The 20,441-nt window shown below is 35.8% G+C and overlaps 2 protein-coding genes across 7 annotated transcripts in view; both read left to right on the forward strand.

Annotated features, from left to right (window-relative positions):
* LOC123541703 (low-density lipoprotein receptor-related protein 1-like) overlaps positions 1-8,720 on the forward strand; it is a 113,027-nt gene extending 104,307 nt beyond the window's left edge. For 5 of the 6 annotated variants that reach the window (XM_053530930.1, XM_053530928.1, XM_053530926.1 and 2 more), the window contains 5 exons: positions 2,533-2,737; positions 4,351-4,459; positions 5,154-5,309; positions 6,636-6,754; positions 7,096-8,720. In XM_053530930.1, the coding sequence (XP_053386905.1) occupies positions 2,533-2,737; positions 4,351-4,459; positions 5,154-5,309; positions 6,636-6,754; positions 7,096-7,374 (868 nt within the window). In that variant the 3' untranslated portion in view covers positions 7,375-8,720. Of the gene's footprint in view, positions 1-2,532; positions 2,738-4,350; positions 4,460-5,153; positions 5,310-6,635; positions 6,755-7,095 lie in introns of those variants that run through there. The other variant, XR_008368551.1, reaches the window with a different exon arrangement.
* A 3,454-nt stretch (positions 8,721-12,174) lies between these two features.
* The window catches only part of LOC123542270 (titin-like), a 42,028-nt gene continuing 33,761 nt past the window's right edge, over positions 12,175-20,441 (forward strand). The window contains exons 1-2 of the mRNA XM_053530933.1: positions 12,175-12,372; positions 19,054-19,188. Of these exons, the coding sequence (XP_053386908.1) occupies positions 12,253-12,372; positions 19,054-19,188 (255 nt within the window). The 5' untranslated portion in view covers positions 12,175-12,252. The remainder of the gene's footprint in view (positions 12,373-19,053; positions 19,189-20,441) is intronic.

The raw sequence follows: 20,441 nt of genomic DNA on the forward strand, positions 1-20,441 counted from the left end.
GTGAAAAATCTGCTTCAGGAGTCCCTAATAAATAGATCCTATTTTTTTCCATTTTTCGCGCATCTGCGCGTAAACCAGGGGCCAAATGGGCATTATTTCACTAATGGAATGTATTTTACATAAAATAAGACACTTTTCATGCTAATATTCGAATGTTTTCGAGTTGTTCACTTGAAAATCAAAGTAGGGTGTTTATTCTGTGGACCGCTTTCTGAAATGCGACAATATGAGGGTACCTGACTTCAGTTGACTTGCATTTCAGTGCATACTATTCAACATCCCTTTTCCTTTTCGTTTTCTTGAAGCAAATGTATAGATATCTTGTGGAAAATAGATCACGACGGAGTGAAAATCTAGAAACTGATTCAACATTGTTCTGAAGTAGCTGAATTTTATATGAAACAAAGGACAATTTCTTTTACTGGTTTATAGCCTATAAGTGGAAAATCAGACTGATCGGAATTTCATAATTGAGCCGTGCCATGAGAAAACCAACATAGTGGGTTTGCGACCAGCATGGATCCAGACCAGCCTGCGCATCCGCGCAGTCTGGTCAGGATCCATGCTGTTCGCTTTCAAAACTTATAGCAATTAGAGAAGCTATTAGCGAACAGCATGGATCCTGACCAGACTGCGCGGATGCGCAGGCTGGTCTTGATCCATGCTGGTCGCAAACCCACTATGTTGGTTTTCTCATGGCGCGGCTCAATTCTATTTCTAATCACGTATAACGATAACACGATGGATTTGTTAAATCTGTGGCATTTTAGATGAAGTAGTGCTTATTTTACCTGCGAAAACATGCACATGAGGTGACATTTTTGGCAAAAAAAAAACCACAAAATAAAACGGACATGGGGTTGCCTTGGAAAAACGCGAATTTCTCGACTTTAACTGAAGACTTGTAAATGAAACTGCACAGGTTGTCTTTATTGAGGGTTTCCTGATAAACAGGTGCACAAATTGCCGAAAATAAAATAAAACAGTTCTCCTTATAGGCTATATAGTATTAATTCGGTCACAAATGTGCTTCCGGGGTGTATCTGACTTCAGTTGACTTTCATTTCACTGCATACTATTCCCAACCCCTTTTTCTTTTCGTTTTCTTGAAGCAATTGTATGGATATCTTGTGGAAAATAGGTCTACGGCGGAGTGTAAATCTAGAAACTGTAACAAAATTGTTCTGAAGTAGCTGAGTTTTATATAGAATAAAGAACAATATCTTTTATTGATATATAGCCTCCTTCGACTACGCAGTGATCTCCCTCCAATAGGTAGAGATTTCTGAAGTTAAAGGGAAGCAACTCATGCGTGTAGTTAAGGCTTTTCTTAAAAAGGCTGCCACAGTCAAAATAGGAAATTAAAGATATATTTGGAAAGTTCTTATTTCCTACTGGTAACATGATGAGTTTGGTATTTTGGGTTAAAGGCTTTCCTCCACCCTTTTTACACACATCTATTTCAGCCGGATTTGTACTTGAAAACTGCGTAATTCACATCATGGAGTTCGTCTCACTACAATGAAATACCGCACTCACACATCGTATGATCATACCATTGATAAACCAAACAGAGTCTTATTAACCTTATAAGTACGTGCATACATTTGGGTTCTGTTACTACATGTAAAATAAAACACTACCAATCTTTGCAATCTCATTTAAACCAAAAAATGAAGTACGATCATATATTTACTTATAGCGCAGTAGTTATGGGGTTTATTACAACATGTGATAAATTTTTTAGACTGTTTAAACAATTTTGAGTATCAAATTCTTATGCTATTCGTTACTATTTTGTATGATATTTTGATGTTCGAACCTGCATCGCATTTTAATTTGATTATTATACTTTGCGTAAATTTATTTGTCTCTAGTTTCTAGATTTATTCACGAAAGCCTCAAAAACATAAGATCATACATACCGCCAATTTGTATTTTTTGTGAAAAAAAAAAAAAAAAAAAAAAAAAAAAAAAACATCAACAACAAAAACAAAAAACATACCCAGCATTCACTGCAATACAAGCTCTAAAGACTCAGGTCGGCGCAAAAATAAGCTGTTTAAGTTACTGTAACACAATATGCCATAATTATTCCACTTTTTATATATAATGTTATAATGTACACTGACGAGATATGAAAATGAAACAAACATATGCCTGAATATATATTTTTTACTACAAAAAGCATCACCGTGAAATGTTCAACACATACCCATCTCGATAAATAGACTCTATTTTGACAGGCGTCACTGTTCATAGTCAGGATTTTCATGCTTTTTCAGTGACAATTTAAGGTTGAAAGCTGGAACTGGAGCAGGTCTTTAAACTTGTCAGCACCTTGAATGACAAAAACTCGTGCGCAACGGCTTATATACCAAGCCGATGATCGATAGTCCTTATACTTTCCACTTTCCGTATAAGAAAAATCCTATAATTGTAAGGATATAGTTCCGTGTAAATGAAACGAAAATAGATAAAGTACTATGACTAATGCTAAACAATAATTCTTTAACTTACTTAACTTTATAGAGAAAGTGGGACCTGGTCTGTTGTAGCTACAAAGGTGTCTTCATCATCTGTTACGGAATATGTGCACGGAGTTCTCGAGAGTTTTTCCAAAGTCGTATTTACATTCAAGATGAGCCGTAAACCAGGGAACTACATCTTCACTACTTTATGTCCGATAATTCTCTCCTCATTCCTCATGACTTTCACCAACTTGATCCCACTGAAGGTAAATCTTGACTGTCATTGATAAAAATATAATAAAGGGAAAAAATTTGGCTTGAACATTTGTTTGTGTAAATCAACATAAAACATTATTTTACCGCAGTCTATATTTGTTTAAAATTGAAAATAATCATTGAGACTAAAGTTTTTAAAGAAATGTGTATATTATATAAACAGAATCTTTCACAAGAAAAAAAAACTATTGACGGGTAATGTCAATTAAAAATGCTACCAATACTAACTGATTAACAGTTGGTTCTTTGCAACAGAAGACTATATGGTATCAAAAATTAATTTAAGGAATAGTGATTTGTCTTTGATTAAACATCATTGAATAAATACCATGTGAGGGGATTTTATCATGCCATTACTATAACAACTGTCTGGTTAGGTTACTGTCTTTTGAGAAAGGGTTTCTCAGACGAGGCTAGACATGGTCCTGGAAGGAGCGAGGATTCTCTATATATGAAATGTATCGTTTGAGATATATATGGCACGTCTTGACACTATGACGCAATAATTGTGACATACGGACTGATTTTGATGCATGATAACACACATTTATGTCCTCTTTGTTTAAAGGAGTATAAATCGGGTCGTGTTAGAAAAAATTAAAAAATATATATATAAAACCGTGTTAGCGTTATTAGTAAAGAAATAATAAGAATTTCGTTTTTTTTTTCTATTCGATTCTGCTTTATAACCGGAAAACGTGTAATATCTTGATTAGTGAACTGTTTTACACAGATAACATGTACTATGTGTTATATCATGTCTTAGGCAGAATATAACTTGCTGCATCTTAATTTAACCTAAATTTCTAAAATGGACTGGTCCATCATTCAATTTGGGCAGTACCATTTATTATTCGAAGGGGTGTTCACTGAAAATTTACTGACTGAATAGCGAACAGTGCAGACTTTATCCTGTCACTTGCAGTATTTTCGACCCGATATCAGGGTGCCGTATATCTTTCTTGATATACCGTCAGTTGATCATGTGACCAGTGATATACGGTCAGTTGATCATGTGACCTTATGATCGATATTGTTGTCATAAGAAATTTTGCAACGAAACCATCATCATTGTGTTGGAAATGTCCGAACTAAGAAAATGAGTGGTCAAATAATGAGTTTTTATTCGAAAACGAAGAAGTTATTGCGATTTTGCCGGTAATCACGTCGTTATATAAGTGACGTCATTACGAATATGACGTCATTAAAGCGGTTGTCGCACACTTATTTTTGTAAAATAAATTGCCAAATATCGGAAAATGAAGTAATGACAAGATAAATAGAATAATAGGTTAGTGCCTAAGATGGAGAAAGTTTATCTGGCTCGGCTCCGGACGTTATCAGGTTCGCCTTCGGCTCAACCGATAACCTCCTCCACCTCGCCAGATAAACTTTCTCATCTACGGCACTAACCTATTATTCTCTATATAGGCACATCTTGGTCTGCACTGGTCGCAAAGGCAGAATAACTTGCCACCAGCGGGCTAAAGGTTAAATTCAGACTGAATATTCTACTGTACACGATAGAGCTTGGAAAGTCATGTTTTCTTCTGTATTTTAGACAGGACAAAATGTAAAGTCTTGTTTTATGTTCTATTTTTAGACAGGAGAACGTGTAGTTTCTGGATTCCTTGTTCTTGTCATCAATACAATCCTCCTTACAATCTTCGTGCAACAAATTCCGGATATAGCAACCACAACGGCTATTCTTGGTAAGGCTGTCGTACTTGAAAGATGTTTATCTTTCATAGTTATATTTCTTTTCAGTTTAAACATTCGATAATTTTGATAAAAAAAAATACTTTTTACGAACCAATGAACGAAGTTCATGAGAAGAAATGCCATTTTAGCAATACAACGCAAGAATGTTTCTGGAAGATAGTTAATATACTAGTAGTTAGAAGGAAGTCAGTGGCGCAGTGGTTAGCAGGTTGGACTACAACACCAGCGGTCCGGGTTCGATTCCCAGTCGACCAGTGTTAAGTGCTGGGTGATTTACTTAAATTGGTACTGTTTCCAGCAGTATCGCTGGGAAGGTAAATATGACGCCTGTCGTTGGCTCGGCTGGAAATAAGTACCACAGTCACACATACGGCGCGGATAGCTACGTTTAGCTACGGATAGAAACGTAGTAATTCGTACCGATCCGTACCTGAGCCGTACGGATTGGTACGGATTGATACGGGTTACTACTTTAAGATACGGCTCAGGTACGGATCGATACGGATTACTACGTTTCTATCCGTGGCTAGACGTAGCTATTAGCGCCGTATGTGTGACTTGGGTATAAACAAGAAACTGTACCTTTATCTAAATTTCCTTCTAATAATTTTGTGTATAGCACGCGTTTGTGTTCGTTTCGTTTCATGTGAAATCTCTATCTCATCACTCTGTGTTATCTTTCAGGCATATATTTAATTGGGAACTTATGCATAGATTACTGTCGAATGTTTGTGACTGTAATAATGGCAAAACTCCATCATAAGTCGGAGAAGTACACATCTGTAGGCGAGCGTGTAACCAAGTTTACTCTTATCGTAAAAAGGCTTGTTTGTTTCAAAGGTAATTATTGTGCACAATTTTATACATTATTGAATCATTTGATACCCCTAACTTGCTAAATTTCTAAAATGAACTTGTCCAGCTTTCAGTTTAGACAGTACCATTAACTGTTAAAAGGGGTGCTTAACAAAAAGGTACTGACTGAACGTGCAGGCTGATCTTGATCTACATTGGTCGCAAAGGCAGATTCAATCGCGTCCAGCATGATTAGGGCTAAAAGACAAGAAATTTAGAAAAATTTCTGTGACACTGCAGAAACTCTGTATGAAATATATTTTTCTTTTTGTTGTTTTAATGGAATATGCAATTCTATATATCCAATATCGTATAATAACAAATTACAACAAGTACTCTGATAAACTTTTCTACTGACGTCAAATCTCATCAATCAGAGATTCGTCATAATCCCTAGACCTCTGGTATGCGAGAATAGAGAACTCTGGTATGCGAGAAGTATGAGAGAATGGATACCTCTGGTATGCGAGAATGGAGACCTCTGGTATGAAAGAATGGAGACCTCTGGTATGCGAGAATGGAGACCTCTGGTATGCGAGAATGGAGACCTCTGATATGAGAGAATGGAGACCTCTGGTATGAGAGAACGGAGACCTCTGGTATGCGAGAATGGAGACCTCTGGTATGAGAGAATGGAGACCTCTGGTCTGAGAGAATGGAGACCTCCGCGGTATTAGAGAATGGAGACCTCTGGTATGAGAGAATGGAGACCTCTGGTATGCGAGAATGGAGACCTCTGGTATGCGAGAACGGAGACCTCTGGTCTGAGAGAATGGAGACCTCTGGTATGAGAGAATGGAGACCTCCGCGGTATGAGAGAATGGAGACCTCTGGTCTGAGAGAATGGAGACCTCTGGTATGAGAGAATGGAGACCTCCGGTATGAGAGAATGGAGACCTCTGGTATGCGAGAATGGAGACCTCTGATATGCGAGAATGGAGACCTCCGGTATGAGAGAATGGAGACCTCTGGTATGCGAGAATGGAGACCTCCGGTATGAGAAAATGGAGACCTCCGGTATGCGAGAATAGAGACCTCCGGCATGAGAGAATGGAGACCTGTGGCATGCGAGAATGGAGACCTCCGGTATGAGAGAATGGAGACCTCCGGTATGCGAGAATGGAGACCTCCGGTATGCGAGAATGGAGACCTCCGGTATGAGAGAATGGAGACCTCTGGTATGCGAGAATGGAGACCTCTGATATGCGAGAATGCATCTTTTACGTCTGTCTGATAAGTTTAAATTTGGATATTTTTTCAAGGGGTGACGAGCCGTCAATTAAATCTAATTTCAATTAAATCTTGTTACAGACAAACCAGTGGAATCTGACAGAATTTCCTTATTAAGCATACCGACTGACGACCTGAAGAAAATCTCGAAAACGTTTCCTCAAAGGAAAAATGTTGTCACTCCCGACCAAAATGATTCTGTGAGTAGTTTTTTTCTTCTTAAAAAATACGGATCTATCTGCTGCAGATAGTCTTTTCGATGGGCTTTCTTGTTAAGAACATTTTCATTTAAGACAACTATAAATGGGCCGTCCCAAAACCCGCATTAATGACACAAAAACAAAATTCAGATGACAATATATTCATAAAGAATAATTTTTATCTTGCAATTAAGTCGTCTTTACAATTTGAAAAAAAAGTTACAATGCTTTGCAATAAGTAACAGAACACATTTAGAGACGTGACGTCATCAACGTCTTGAAAGCATTTTAACATTGTCTTGCATGGCGTGAATATTTTATGTTATTCATATCTCTTGCAGAATACGAACTTTACAGAAACTGTGAAAATCAAAGAATCCGCCTTCCCTGTACTGAATGCACGTTATGAGGTCGATCTTCGTAGCGCTAGGAACAGAAAGCTGGAGAAACAAGAAGAAAAAATGGTCGAGGATTTTCAGACTAACGATGTGGACGGAACTGAACTGACCTGGGACGCTGTAGCTACAATTTTTGACCGACTGTGGTTTTTATTCTTCCTCGTTTTGAAAATTGTGTTTAATGCCGTCCTAATAGGAAATCTGTTTTATAAGACACAATGAGCAAAATGACAAACAAACGTGTGTATAGAAATAACTGTATTATTACCTTTCCTTTTCTTAATTAGGCTGTAAGTAAATGATATTTTCAAAAGTAACTGACATTTTAATAGTGTGATTGCCACCTCGAACTGACTTTTTGTGTGATTTCCACCGCAAACTGACATTTTAGAAGTGTGGTTGCCACCGCGAACTGACATTTTAGAAGTGTGGTTGCCACCACGAACTGACATTTTAATAGTGTGATTTCCACCGCAAACTTGCATTTTAATGTTTAATACCGTCCTAATAGGAAATCTGTTTTATGAGACACAGTGAGCAAAATGACAAACAAACGTGTGTATAGAAATAACTGTATTATTACCTTTCCTGTTCTTAAGGTAGTTCTGCACGTTTGAAAAACCGGAAGTGATGGCGTAACGTCACTTATCCGGAAAACGTAGAATAATGCCTGAATTCGGCGTACGGAAACGAAAATCAGTTTATGAATTAAGGGCAACCTGTGAATAAATGTATTAAAATGGCACTGTTACTTTCTTTCTTAAGTTAAAATATGATATTAAAACATATTACACGTTAAATAATTCAAAATAATGTCTTAAAATTAGCTTGAAATAGGCGGTTCACTTTAATCGTGGCCAAATATCTCAAAAATAAGCACACGGACCTATACATTTTATTTCACCATATTATAGGCCATATATTTAATTATGACTGTGAGAAGTTTCATTAAAATCTACATTGTAGAAATATTTCTATTCGCGAAAATGTTTTGAAAATTGCGTTTTTCCCATAGACTCCCATTATGAAAACTTGCGTGAGGTCGAAATTTTTCTAATCAGTCTAGCAAAAAATCAAGCACACGACCCTATCTTTTTTATTTCCTCAATTTTCTTAGTATATTCCGAAGTTTTGAAAAATCAGAGCTTAATCAAATTCTACATTGTAGAAAAAATTTCGATCCTAACGTGCAGAACTACCTTAATTAGGCTGTAAGTAAATGATATTTTCAAAAGTAACTATCATTTTAGAAGTGTGATTGCCAACGCAAACTAACATTTTAGAAGTGTGATTGCCACCGCGAACTAACATTTTAGAAGTGTGATTGCCACCGCGAACTAACATTTTAGAAGTGTGATTGCCACCGCGAACTAACATTTTAGAAGTGTGATTGCCATCGCGAACTGACGTTTTAAAAGTGTGATTTCCACCTCAAACTAACATTTTAAAAGCAAAGTAACAAACTGAAACATTCCGAATTTGGATAAATCATTTTTATTCGTGTATGTGTTGACATTTTATTATTTTGTAATACGTGTATAAAGATAAAAGATACATGTCTTGTCAAATGCTGTTAGTATGATTTTAAAGACGTCCGCTTTTATTGGCATTTTTTTTTGTAAGACGTTGAATGTATACTAGACCCAAATTTCATATTTGAAAACATGAACAAACGTATGTAAGGAGGACACCAATACTAAAGCATACAGGAAATTAAAATTGAACGTTATAGGAGAGAAAAGATTTGATTTGAAAATTCCAATAAAATGTTCTGAAATTATTGCGAGAAAAACAGGAAATTGAATTTATGAAACATATCAGGGATACTAGGTAAATCATCGTATGGCATTTTCAGCTGTTCTTTTACGATAGAAGCGAGTGGAATATTTATTTCAGAACACATTTTATGGCAACATTGGCCCAAATTGCACCCCGAGTGAGACCTGTCCCAAGCAACTGACATATAATGTGTGTATAATTTGAGAGCACGACACTGAAGGGTGAACAATAGTGTTACAAAAAGTGTCACTTAACCATTTACTTTTTCGAAAAATATCTTAGTATAGATGGATAGATGCCTATGTCCGTTTTGATCGGCTTCCGATATCTCGGGTAATATTTTAGACCCGTCCGGCTCTCAGGAGCTAGGAAAATCGATAAAGCCTTCATTTATTTTACACAACAATTTCAAATTCTTGGAACTTGCTATTTCAATATGTTATTTAAAATAGACATTTCTTTAACAACAGCTGCACCGCATAAAAATCACATGTTAGAACGCGTAAAAAAATGTTTGTTTCCGGTATCCCGACCTACCCTAATTTTTTTGGCCCGACCCTAAATGCTTTTATGGCCTTGGATATTTTTTTTTTTCAACTTTTTAACAAAAAATTGCATAACTGTACTTTTTATGCTTTAAACATGGTCAGTGATGTTAGAAATCAACTTAATGATGCTCTAAAGGCATAACCCCTTGACCCCTTTATTTGTATTCATTTTTGACATAAAACTAATTTTCGAAGTCTCAGTAAAAAAAAATCCATAAAAAAAATATCCCGACCTACCTATCCTAATTTTATTGTGCATGTTACCGGAAACAAAGAATTTTTAGGCCTTATACGAAATAAACAATTTGAGAAAATCCCTATGGGTATTTTCGTCGACATTAAAACAAGACCGATTCATTTGAATTTTGACTGTGATCATTTAATAGAGGATATTTGTTTGTTTTAGTGTAAGATTGAAAATATATTTCACCGAGTGAACACTATATAATGCAATATTTGACGTTATGTGCATCGCATTATGACGTCATAACGTCGTGACGTCAGGATGTCGTTGTAGAAAAACTGTAAATATGGTTCTATTACCATCCTAGTTTAAGATAGAGTTTATGAAGTGAATTTTTCGTGAAAAAGGAAACCGATAGGGAGTGACCGACCGAGGTTTCTTTTTCTCGAAAAATTATCTTCATGGACTCTATCCGACATAGTGTGAAATCTACGTTTGACCAATCAGAATTGCAGAGTCAGTCGTGTCGGATTCTCCGCCTACCTTTGACTAACAAAAATGTGTCGGCTTCCTTTGAAACACGATGAAGGGGCGGTTATTGGTACGCATGCGCATTTAGTCGACGCTCTTCAGTGTGAAGAACTGTTCTTCGAAAATTATTGCTACAGTCACATTAGTCTTAAGGAATAAGAAACCACATTTTTTGAAACATAACTCGCTCTGATTGGTCATAAAAGTAGGTTGCACACTATATAGATTTTTATCTTTTACATTTTATTTTATTATGATATAATGTAAATATTTACGATCTTTTCATTATTTCTATACATCTTAGATTCTATAGTTTTACTGAAGAATATTTTGCAAGGAATTTTCCATCATTTATAAGTCATATTATCTCGCATTCAAATGTAGATCTAGATCTAGTTCCGTACCAGTGCAAAATAAAATGATACCTTCACGGTTGAAAAGTGAAAATTTCAATTTTATTTCACTGATAAATTTTAGTGAAGAACATGAAATAAAACGTAGTATACATGTAATAACTTAATGACATTTGAGTGTACATTTACGTACCAATATCACGACCTTAAGATACGAACACTTCGTTATATTTGGAATACGAGATACGAGATAAGTAACTATTCCATTCACAATTAGCTAGAGTAGATATAGGTCATGTCAGTTTTTCTTCAAATCTAAACGTGCAACTACAGACCAAGGGGGTGTTTCAAAAGTCCACAAAAAGATTGGATTTACTATTACGCTTCAAATATCTCTGAAAAACACACTGGTATAGGGAGCAGAGACAGTTTCCGTGTTAAATATTACACGTGTATATTCTCGTTAGGCACTTCGGCATAATTCGGACGCTTTTTTTTTTTTTTTTTTTTTTTGTTGGATTTAACGTCGCACCGACACATGATAGGCCATATGGCGACTTTCCAGCTTTAATTGTGGAGGAAGACCCCAGGTGCCCCTCCGTGCATTATTTCATCATGAGCGGGCACCCGGGTAGAACCACCGACCTTCCGTAAGCCAGCTGGATGGCTTCCTCACATGAAGAATTCAACGCCCAGGGTGAGGCGCGAACCCACATCGATGAGGGGCAAGTGATTTAACCACTCGGCCACGGGGGCTCCTAATTCGGACGTAAGGTAGCTACTCGCTCACATATTAACTTTCCGTAAAAACTGGAAAATGCCGAAATCGCAAACGGAGCCTGAGTAAAACTGCAAATTTCGTCGTTAAAGAACTTCTAAACGCGGCCACACGCATGAAACTGACGTCACAAACGACGTCACTCAATCGATATCAAATTTGGACGTTAGTATGGAAAAACATTGACGTTTCAGTTTCTACTGTAACTTAACGGAGTCTATACAATTTGATATAAGGGAAGGCATTTCTGTACATTCTCTTACAAGAAATTGCATACATTATTGTCATATTTGGCCAGTTAACTATAATTCATATTCTTACGCGTTCAAATGTAGTTCCATTTGACAGAAATTACTACTTAATTTTATGATTCGTAGTTATACTGTAAAAGCACATATTTTCACTGGATCAGAATTTCGCGATTTTGAAGTTTTGATTGTGGCCGCGAGGTTTAATATTCGCAAAATTGTTAAAATGGTATCATACTTGAATTTGAATTATAAATACTAATGGTGAATATTTACGCGAGAATTAATTTTCGCGAGATGAAGGGAATCGCAAATATAGCGAAAATTAAACCCTGCTTTTACAATATTTCAACAAAACTATTCTGGACATGGCCATTTTCCCGCCTAAGCAAATGCTTTGTGTAAAAGGTGGCCAAAAAGAAGAAATATTTGTAAAACTGAATCACATGCATATCGTATTTTTTTATATCGTGTGATATTTTTAAAAAGTCTCTTTGATAGTGTTTTCCAGTTAAGCTCCGGACAAAATTATTACAGACGAACACACGAATTGGCGGAAACCATTTCCATCCATCTGGGGATAGTAAGCAACTGAAAATATTCAATAGTGGTTTGGTCACCCCTCTTAAGATATTAGAGAGCTTTCAAAACTGCAATTAGGTGAAGTAAAGTTCACACAATGGCAGAAAAAATGAACAATATGGCTGGATCATATTTTCTCGTATTTCTCAGTGTTTTTAATTTTGCTGCTCTGGTTTGTGTCACAATATACCACATACAATATGAGAATAACTATGCGGTAAGTTCAGTTCGTATATATGAATATTGTTGTTTTTATGAGCTTATCTTTAATTTATACGTAACTTTCAAAATTTTTGAAAATAGGTCATATATATATTGCGATGTCTATAAATTATGTAACAAAAATTTAAAGGTTGAATTCGGGTGTCAAAGGGAAATTATGTCAATTTCTGGCGTATTGTTATTATAATACCTTTCAAATATTTAAGATTATTTGATGCGGTGGTGCTACTGCAACTATTATCCTCAGCAATAAGTAAAAATAAAACATCTGACGCCTTCCTAAAAAAAGCTAGACAGTTGCAGGACTACAGTATCCATGTGGTTTAAAACTCATCAACAAATATAATGGCATTGTTTTCTTATTTCAAAAAGTATGGTATTCCTTCAATATATGTTTTCCACGACCAAGTCTTTTCTTTGTTTCAAAGCGTAGTAAAGAAAAGCCGCAATGGATAATATTTTTCGTAAATTATATTCTCATATTATTATACGATACTATTCTGCATGCATGTTTTGGACATGAGAAGAATATGGGTGGCAAAATAGTCTATGGCGAACTGTCCGAAAATATGAGTTTGTGGATTTTGTGCTATATTTAACGAAGTTGTATTTTTCTTTTGAAAGTTTAAACAATTCATCATTATTATTTTGGCGTCATCTCGATATCGAAATGGCAGCCTCAGATTATGTTGTTTTCCATTTTCTTTATCAATTTAATTTCTCTGAAATGTACTGTATGCATTTGATATGTTGCATAAAATGCTAGTTTGCTAAATAAGTTCTTACTAATGGAACCATAAATTCTCCTCTTTGTCCTTAGGATAGATTTAATTGTGCTGAATTGAAGATTATAAGAATCTTTCACTGGTCGCGGGTAAAGATGGGAATATCCGGCACGAGGGTAACTGTTTAGGCGGTAACGAGGCTTCCAGCCGAGTTACCGCCTAAACAGTTACCCGAGTGCCGGATATTCCCATCTTTACCCGCGACCAGTGATTGATTCTTTTTCTTGCATACCGATTTCAAGAAATAATAATAAAAATAAAATCAATCGAACGGCTTTCCTTTTAGAACTATTTCTTATAGCAGTGTATTTAAACAAAGCGCGGGAAACCAACGTCCGTAAACAGGAAAGACGTCATGACGTTTCAAAACAAATAACAATGTTTAGTTCCGGTTTTGTTTTATCAGCTGCAGCGTAACGTTATGTATTTTTGATAAAATAACGTGATTTGAATCGAGAAATATACTATCAGGAACTAATAGGAACAGTCAAGGTATTGAATTTTTATTCCGTTTTTTAAATAAAATATAAATTACTACATAAATCTTCTACATATATGTAGTTCGTAATACGTCATTTACAGCACGAGAGTCATCTTACACCCCGGGGTGTAAGATGGAGTTTTCCAGCACCGGTAAAAATACCGGAAATCCCCGTCTGGTATGCAAGAAAAATCTCTCGTAATTTTACAAAATAAGTGTACATTGCTACTTCTTCAAAACAACACATACATTCTTTTAAACAAAATAACTATGTCTCGATCAACCATATCATAATCTCTTATGATCATATTTAACATTTAAAGCATATGTATAGGATAAGAAAGACAAAATAAACGGAAGTAAAAAAAAACAACATCAACACTAAAGTATGCTTTTGCTTCTTGTCATCATATATTTAACCCTTACCCCGCTTAATTTCTGTAATGAACTTGTCCATCTTTCAATTTGGACAGTGCCATTAACTGTTAAAAGGGGTGCATACCAAAAAGTACTGACTGAATGGCGAACAGTGCAGATCATGATCTGCACTGGTCGTCAGAAGGCTTAAGGTAAAAGACTATGAACGGTTTGCAGGAAGACAAATGAGCCGTGCCATGAGAAAACCAACATAGTGGCTTTGCGACCAGCATGGATCCAGACCAGCCTGCGCATCCGCGCAGTCTGGTCAGGCTCCATGCTGTTCGCTTTAAAGCCTATTGGAATTGAAGAAACTGTTAGCGAACAACATGGATCCTGACCAGACTGCGCGGATGCGCAGGCTGGTCTGGATCCATGCTGGTCGCAAAGCCACTATGTTGGTTTTCTCATGGCACGGCTCATTTAAACATGTGTCATTTTACTCTTATGTTTTCCAGTGCAGATCATGATCAGACTGCATGGATGTGAAAAATGTATATAATTTTGTAATTGAACAGCATGCATTTATTCACATATCTTCCTTAGCACAATGGATTCCTAATTCATACATATATGAAGCTCAAAAAGTTACAATTAAAATGAAAGGTTTGTTGATCCTTACCTGCTAAATTTCTGTAATGAACTTTTCCATCTTTCAATTTGGACAGTGCTATTAACTGTTAAAATGGGTGCTTATCTGAAAGATACTGACGGAATGGCAAACAGTACAGATCTTGATCAGGCTGCACGGATGAGCAAGTGATCATGATCTACACTGGTCGCGATGGCTGAATCAGTCATGTTCAGCATGAAAAGGGTTAAAGGTACAATGATTATGCGTGGTAAAGTTGGGGAGGAGGTGGGGTTGTAGAATTTTCCGTATTACTTACAGGCGGATGTATTTCTTTTCAAATTTAGATGTAAGCATGTTATATCAATTAGTGCATAATCATGCATAAATTTGGGTATAAACAATGTTTGTGAAATGCTGCAGACAGGTTACCTAAGTCATGTCATACTATAATACTTAAAGTAATTCAAAACTGCTAATGCACATGTAAATTCATGTTGACCTACACTTATCATTTTCTACGACGGTATACTGCCATAATTAATTTTGTAGGAGACTTCCAATGTGAGCTTTTGGAAATTTGTATTTTTACATGTTATTAGTGTTCTAGTTTAAGTAATGACGTTTAAAGGAAGGCATTAGCTAACATCTCTAATTTCCTCTTCATTTTCGTGTGATCGTATTTTCTTTCATTGTAGCTGGCAGTTTTAGGAGTAAATTACCGTATATGTTCGCTTATAAGACGCAATATTAGGAGTCATATTTCCAGTTCAAAGAGTGGGAAACATGCATCTTATAAGCGTATACTTAAGGAAATTAAACGAAAAAGAAACCCCAGATTACATGTCCGATGTCGTTTTATACGCAAGTGCGTCTTATAAGCGAAAATATACGGTATCATTGTTTTCTCCCACTGCCTTTTTTGTGCTAATTGATTATAAACGTTGTATATACGCAAATGTATGCATTCTTTACTCTATTATTTAGATTTCAGGTATTTCTTGCCTAAGAACACATTTATTTATTTTTGCAATCTACTATTGTGACCCCACAATTCAACAAAAATGTGTGACTGGCCTTCGTTGATTTTATGTCGCCGATAACAAATTCCACAGAAAATATTAAGAATATGTTCGATTTTGAAAACCTTTCATTCATAATAAGTTGTTATCACGCGCAAAAATCGTGATTAAATAGACGTAACGCACTGAAAGACAAACCCTAATTAATTTATCTATTGTGCACTAAAATCAAGGTTTGGTCCAATTGTGATGACATCGTTTAATTGTGTTCCTTGTTGACAATACTTTTTTCACTCGAATTGTTGATTAATTAGGTTTAACGCACTGAACGGCAAACTCTCACGCACTTTGTTTACTTATCTATCATGCACTAAATTAAGGTTTGGTCCAACTCTTGGGACGTCATTTAATTTTGTTCCTTATTCAATGTATGGTTTCTGCAGTGATACGTTCAGATCTGTCCAATATGCAAAAAAAAAGGGATGTCATGTAAGTGCTTCAAAGGCATGTTCGACATCTCTTTCAAATTGTGTTTCCTAACTCGGTAACCTTAGTAATGTTGTCCGGAGAAGCAATTATTGCCATACTGACATGACGGTCTGAATGGTATTTAGCATAAACATATTCTTTTTACTCATAGCCATCGTGTCAGATTTCAAAGTATTTCGACTGAATTGATGAAAATTTACATCATAATAACCTCTAGTATAATTAAGCATAAACTGTGAGCAACGATTCAAAAACACGAAACAAGTACATAGTAGAAACATGATGGTAACGGTTTAGATAACAAGCGAGCACCCGATTTGGATGGCTTAAGCCCTTTCGATATTTTGGGTTTGGACTCACCTTTTTAACTAATACTGTTTGTTTCTAAATGTGTGTGGGAACGGAGGGTGTGTGTTAATCCTCCATGCTGAATGTCAGACCCTCACAATAAACAACTGCGTGAAGTTCAATAAAATTTCACTAGGGGTCAAACTGGTTCATGCCATAGACCTACATGTATTGGAAAAGCCGAGGTAAAAGTCCCGTTTAAAAGCCAAAAATTACTTTGTCGATGGAACTGTTTTTACCTTGGTAGGGAAAGAAAAGATTTTTTGAAATAGCGCCTAGTTTCTAAGTATTTCGTAATCGTTGTTCCTAAGTAATAATTGACAAATATGGTAGACAAATGAACATCAAAAGAATTTGTTTTAGATCAAATCATCCTCAAGACGTTAAACTGGTTCCATTTTGAGTCCATGGTTTCAAAAACGAAACCTGCACCGGCCTAGCAATTAAACTTACTTCAACCGCATAAAGTGTTCATTTTTCTAAAAAAAAAACAAGTGTTCACCTGCCTATCGTGATATACAGTGATTTACAGTAAAAATGAATCGATGTACGATAACGTAAAGACATGTAGGTTGACAACCCTGCCATTGGTTGAGAGCTGGTGTAAGACGCGAGCCGACCAGCTGACATTTTGTGGGTCATAACCACATATGTTTTTCTTTAGAATAATTATTGTAACATATTTTTATCTATTTATTTATTTATTTATTTATATCAGTCTCATCTAGGCAGTTACTTGCGGAGAACAGGTTTGTACTGGTACATAATCCAGGAACACTGGTTAGGTTAACTGCCCGCCGTTACATGACTGAAATACTGTTGAAAAACGGCGTTAACCCAAAACAAACAAACAAACAAACAAACAAATGTATTGTTCGGTGTTGAGGTCAGCGATATTTTTGTACTTTTAATAATGGAACAGTCCGTTGTGTAGGAAATGGTATTCAGTACGATAGTGGTTCTTACCTAAATAAGGCAAAGTAAATCATGCTGATATCCCTAATCGGTAGACGAGTCTAAAAACTGAAAATCAAACTATACAATACCACAAGCAAATACATTAAAATAAAACACAGCAATGCACATAGCCATTCTTAAGATAGAACTGTTAGAGACTATAATCATATCTACAATAAAAAGTGCCATTCCATTCTAGTATAATATAATTACTTTGGAACCATCTCTAAATTCTTTATCTGTACAAGTCAAACTGCAGGTTAAAAAGTTAGACTATTTCTGCTAATAACTACACACTATACACTTAAAATACGGTGTTCCGTTAAGGCCATCGTGGTTTCGCGCTGTCGTCCTAAGGGCGAAATTGCGAAAACACGATGTGATAAAGCGAAAACACGATGCGATAAAGCGAAAACACGATGCCAAAAATATCGCGTTTTCGAGCTATTAATATCGTGTTTTCGCCCTCGATCTCATATCGAGTTTTCATGCTTTCGCCTTCGCGGCCAATAGGGCGAAAATGCGAAAACACGATATTTATAGCGCGAAAACGCGATATTTTTCGCATCGTGTTTTCGCGATCTTGTATCTTTGTTCCACTGTTCAATGTGGATGTTCATAAAATAATTTGAAACATCGACTGATAACTGTTTAGGGGCGAAAGGTAACTGCATGTACGACTGCAAACCAAAAGAACTTAACCTGTCTTAAACCATAAAAGGCCAGTTTTTACATCTGTTTGACATTTGATATAACTTGTATATTTACTTCAAAAATCAAAATCATAGCGTTTAACCATTTAACCGCATTAAAAAGTTTATCTGACAAAAGATTTCGACTTTTTGATGTCTATATTATATACATGAAAATGTTGAGATGGTCTGGGTAAAAATGCACTTAAAAGTATATATAAATTCAAAATTCAGCATACGCCTGAAACAGCAGCATTTATTTGATAATAGGTTTCAATGATCTGTATTCTCTCTGCTTTTTTATGGGCATTATCCCTATTTTCCAGATATGCTAATTTGCTTGCCAGCCTGTACTTCCTTGAAATAAGCACTATCTTAGTTGTTTCTATAAATAACAAAGAAACAGAGCACAGTTTATTTCCTGCCAACTTACCTCATACAACAGCCGTAGACCTGTTCATACTTGAAGCTTTCAAGACAGCGCTTGCACCTCAACCCATTTTCATGTAGATACTTCATCCATCTGTTACCGACAGGGAAAACTTTGTCTTTGTAACCCTTACCCTGCTAAATTTCTATAATAGACTGGTCCATCATTCAATTTGGAGCAAAACCATTTGTTATTCGAAGGATTGTTTAATGAAAATTTACTGACTGAATAGCGAACAGTGCAGACCATGATCAGACTGCACGGATGTGCAGGCTGATCATGGTCTGCACCGGTCGCAAAGGCATAATCACTTGCCGCCAGCAGGCTAAAAGTTAAAGTCCATTGTGTCTGCCGCCCACATACATTCCAACCAAATTGCGAGAATGCCCTTGTAAGAAGGATACAAATACTGATGTGAGAATGATTATTTTGAGCGTTATGATTACTAAATTACTATACAATGATTGCGATGTTATTTTTGCAGGACATCTCATCAAATAACGTCATAGACGAGATAAAACAAGAATTTAAAGAATGGCTACATCCAAAAAGTAAACGAAGCAATGGTGGACCACAGACAGACATAAAAGCTTTTGTTTATGATATATTACATACAGAGGTGAGACATACTTATTTAATTTATTTAAATATTATTGATTTAATAACTTTGACGTTTCATAGTTTGTCAACAAGACCCTTCGAGTATTTAGTTGTTTTGTTTTCAATCTATTTCCGCCAGCCGTAAAAATGTGTATTTTTCTTCTACCTTCATGCGAAATAAAGAACAAAATGTAGGGTTAAAATAAAGTTTGCTTTAATAGGTCAGTGGCTTAATAAAATTTTGCCGGACATTTTTTGATTTTTTTTTTCCGAAATGACGCCATCTTGTTTTTTTGTTTTTGAGAAGAACTACTAAAACACGTATTTATGCAATGATTTTTCTATAACGAGCTTTATTAGGTACGTGAGACCGTGTCACTATAATGTACCGCGTATGCCTACAGTGTTTGCAATTACCTCAGATAAGGCACATGAGGTCAGAAACTGGCATTTTTGTTTATTTCATATGTTTTCACGCTTCATGTCGACAGTTTTTGTCATAATAGGACAGAATAAGATATTTCATACACATATGGTGTCGAATAGCAATTTGTTTCTTTTTCGAAAACATTAATTTTGTCATTTGTCATTTTGTCATACTGAGCAAACACATAAGTTCACGTACCTCAGACGCGCTATACCAGTACCGGACGTCGCCATGGTAGAAAATGACAATGATAGAACGAATATATTGAAAATGTATAGGGATATTGGAAATATGCCCACTATTAGGTGACCGACAATTAACATAGACAATACAAAAGGGCAATATATAAATTATACAATAGAAAGATACAAAAACTAATTTGGTATTTGACAGAACAGAACAGAACAGACTTTTATTAAGACTTATACATAAAGTATACAACGTCTAAACACATCTTTAAACACTTTTTAACATGTCACGTGTATATACATGGTAACAGTGTAAAATACAAATGAAAAGTATAGTCATATAATAGAAGAAATATGAACATGTACATGTTCATACTTGTAATAATAATGTGTAACGAGAAGTACATTAAATGGTAACGGAGGGTGGACATATTACAAAGGATTGTTTAAAATAGCATTACGAATACATAGTTGACATAATTGCACAGCTTTATCAACTCAAGTTTATTAACAGAGTTTAAAAGTTGACACTGCGACAATCGCAACATAACAAATATAGTAGGAACAAGAGATCATGGATTACCGTTTGAACCGAATACCGCTAAATATCAGAACTTGCAGGTTGTGTAATTCAAGTATCGGTGACCAATTCCATTA

This window comes from Mercenaria mercenaria, chromosome 19, assembly GCF_021730395.1.
Source record: "Mercenaria mercenaria strain notata chromosome 19, MADL_Memer_1, whole genome shotgun sequence".
Classification (NCBI taxonomy): Eukaryota; Metazoa; Mollusca; class Bivalvia; order Venerida; family Veneridae; genus Mercenaria; species Mercenaria mercenaria.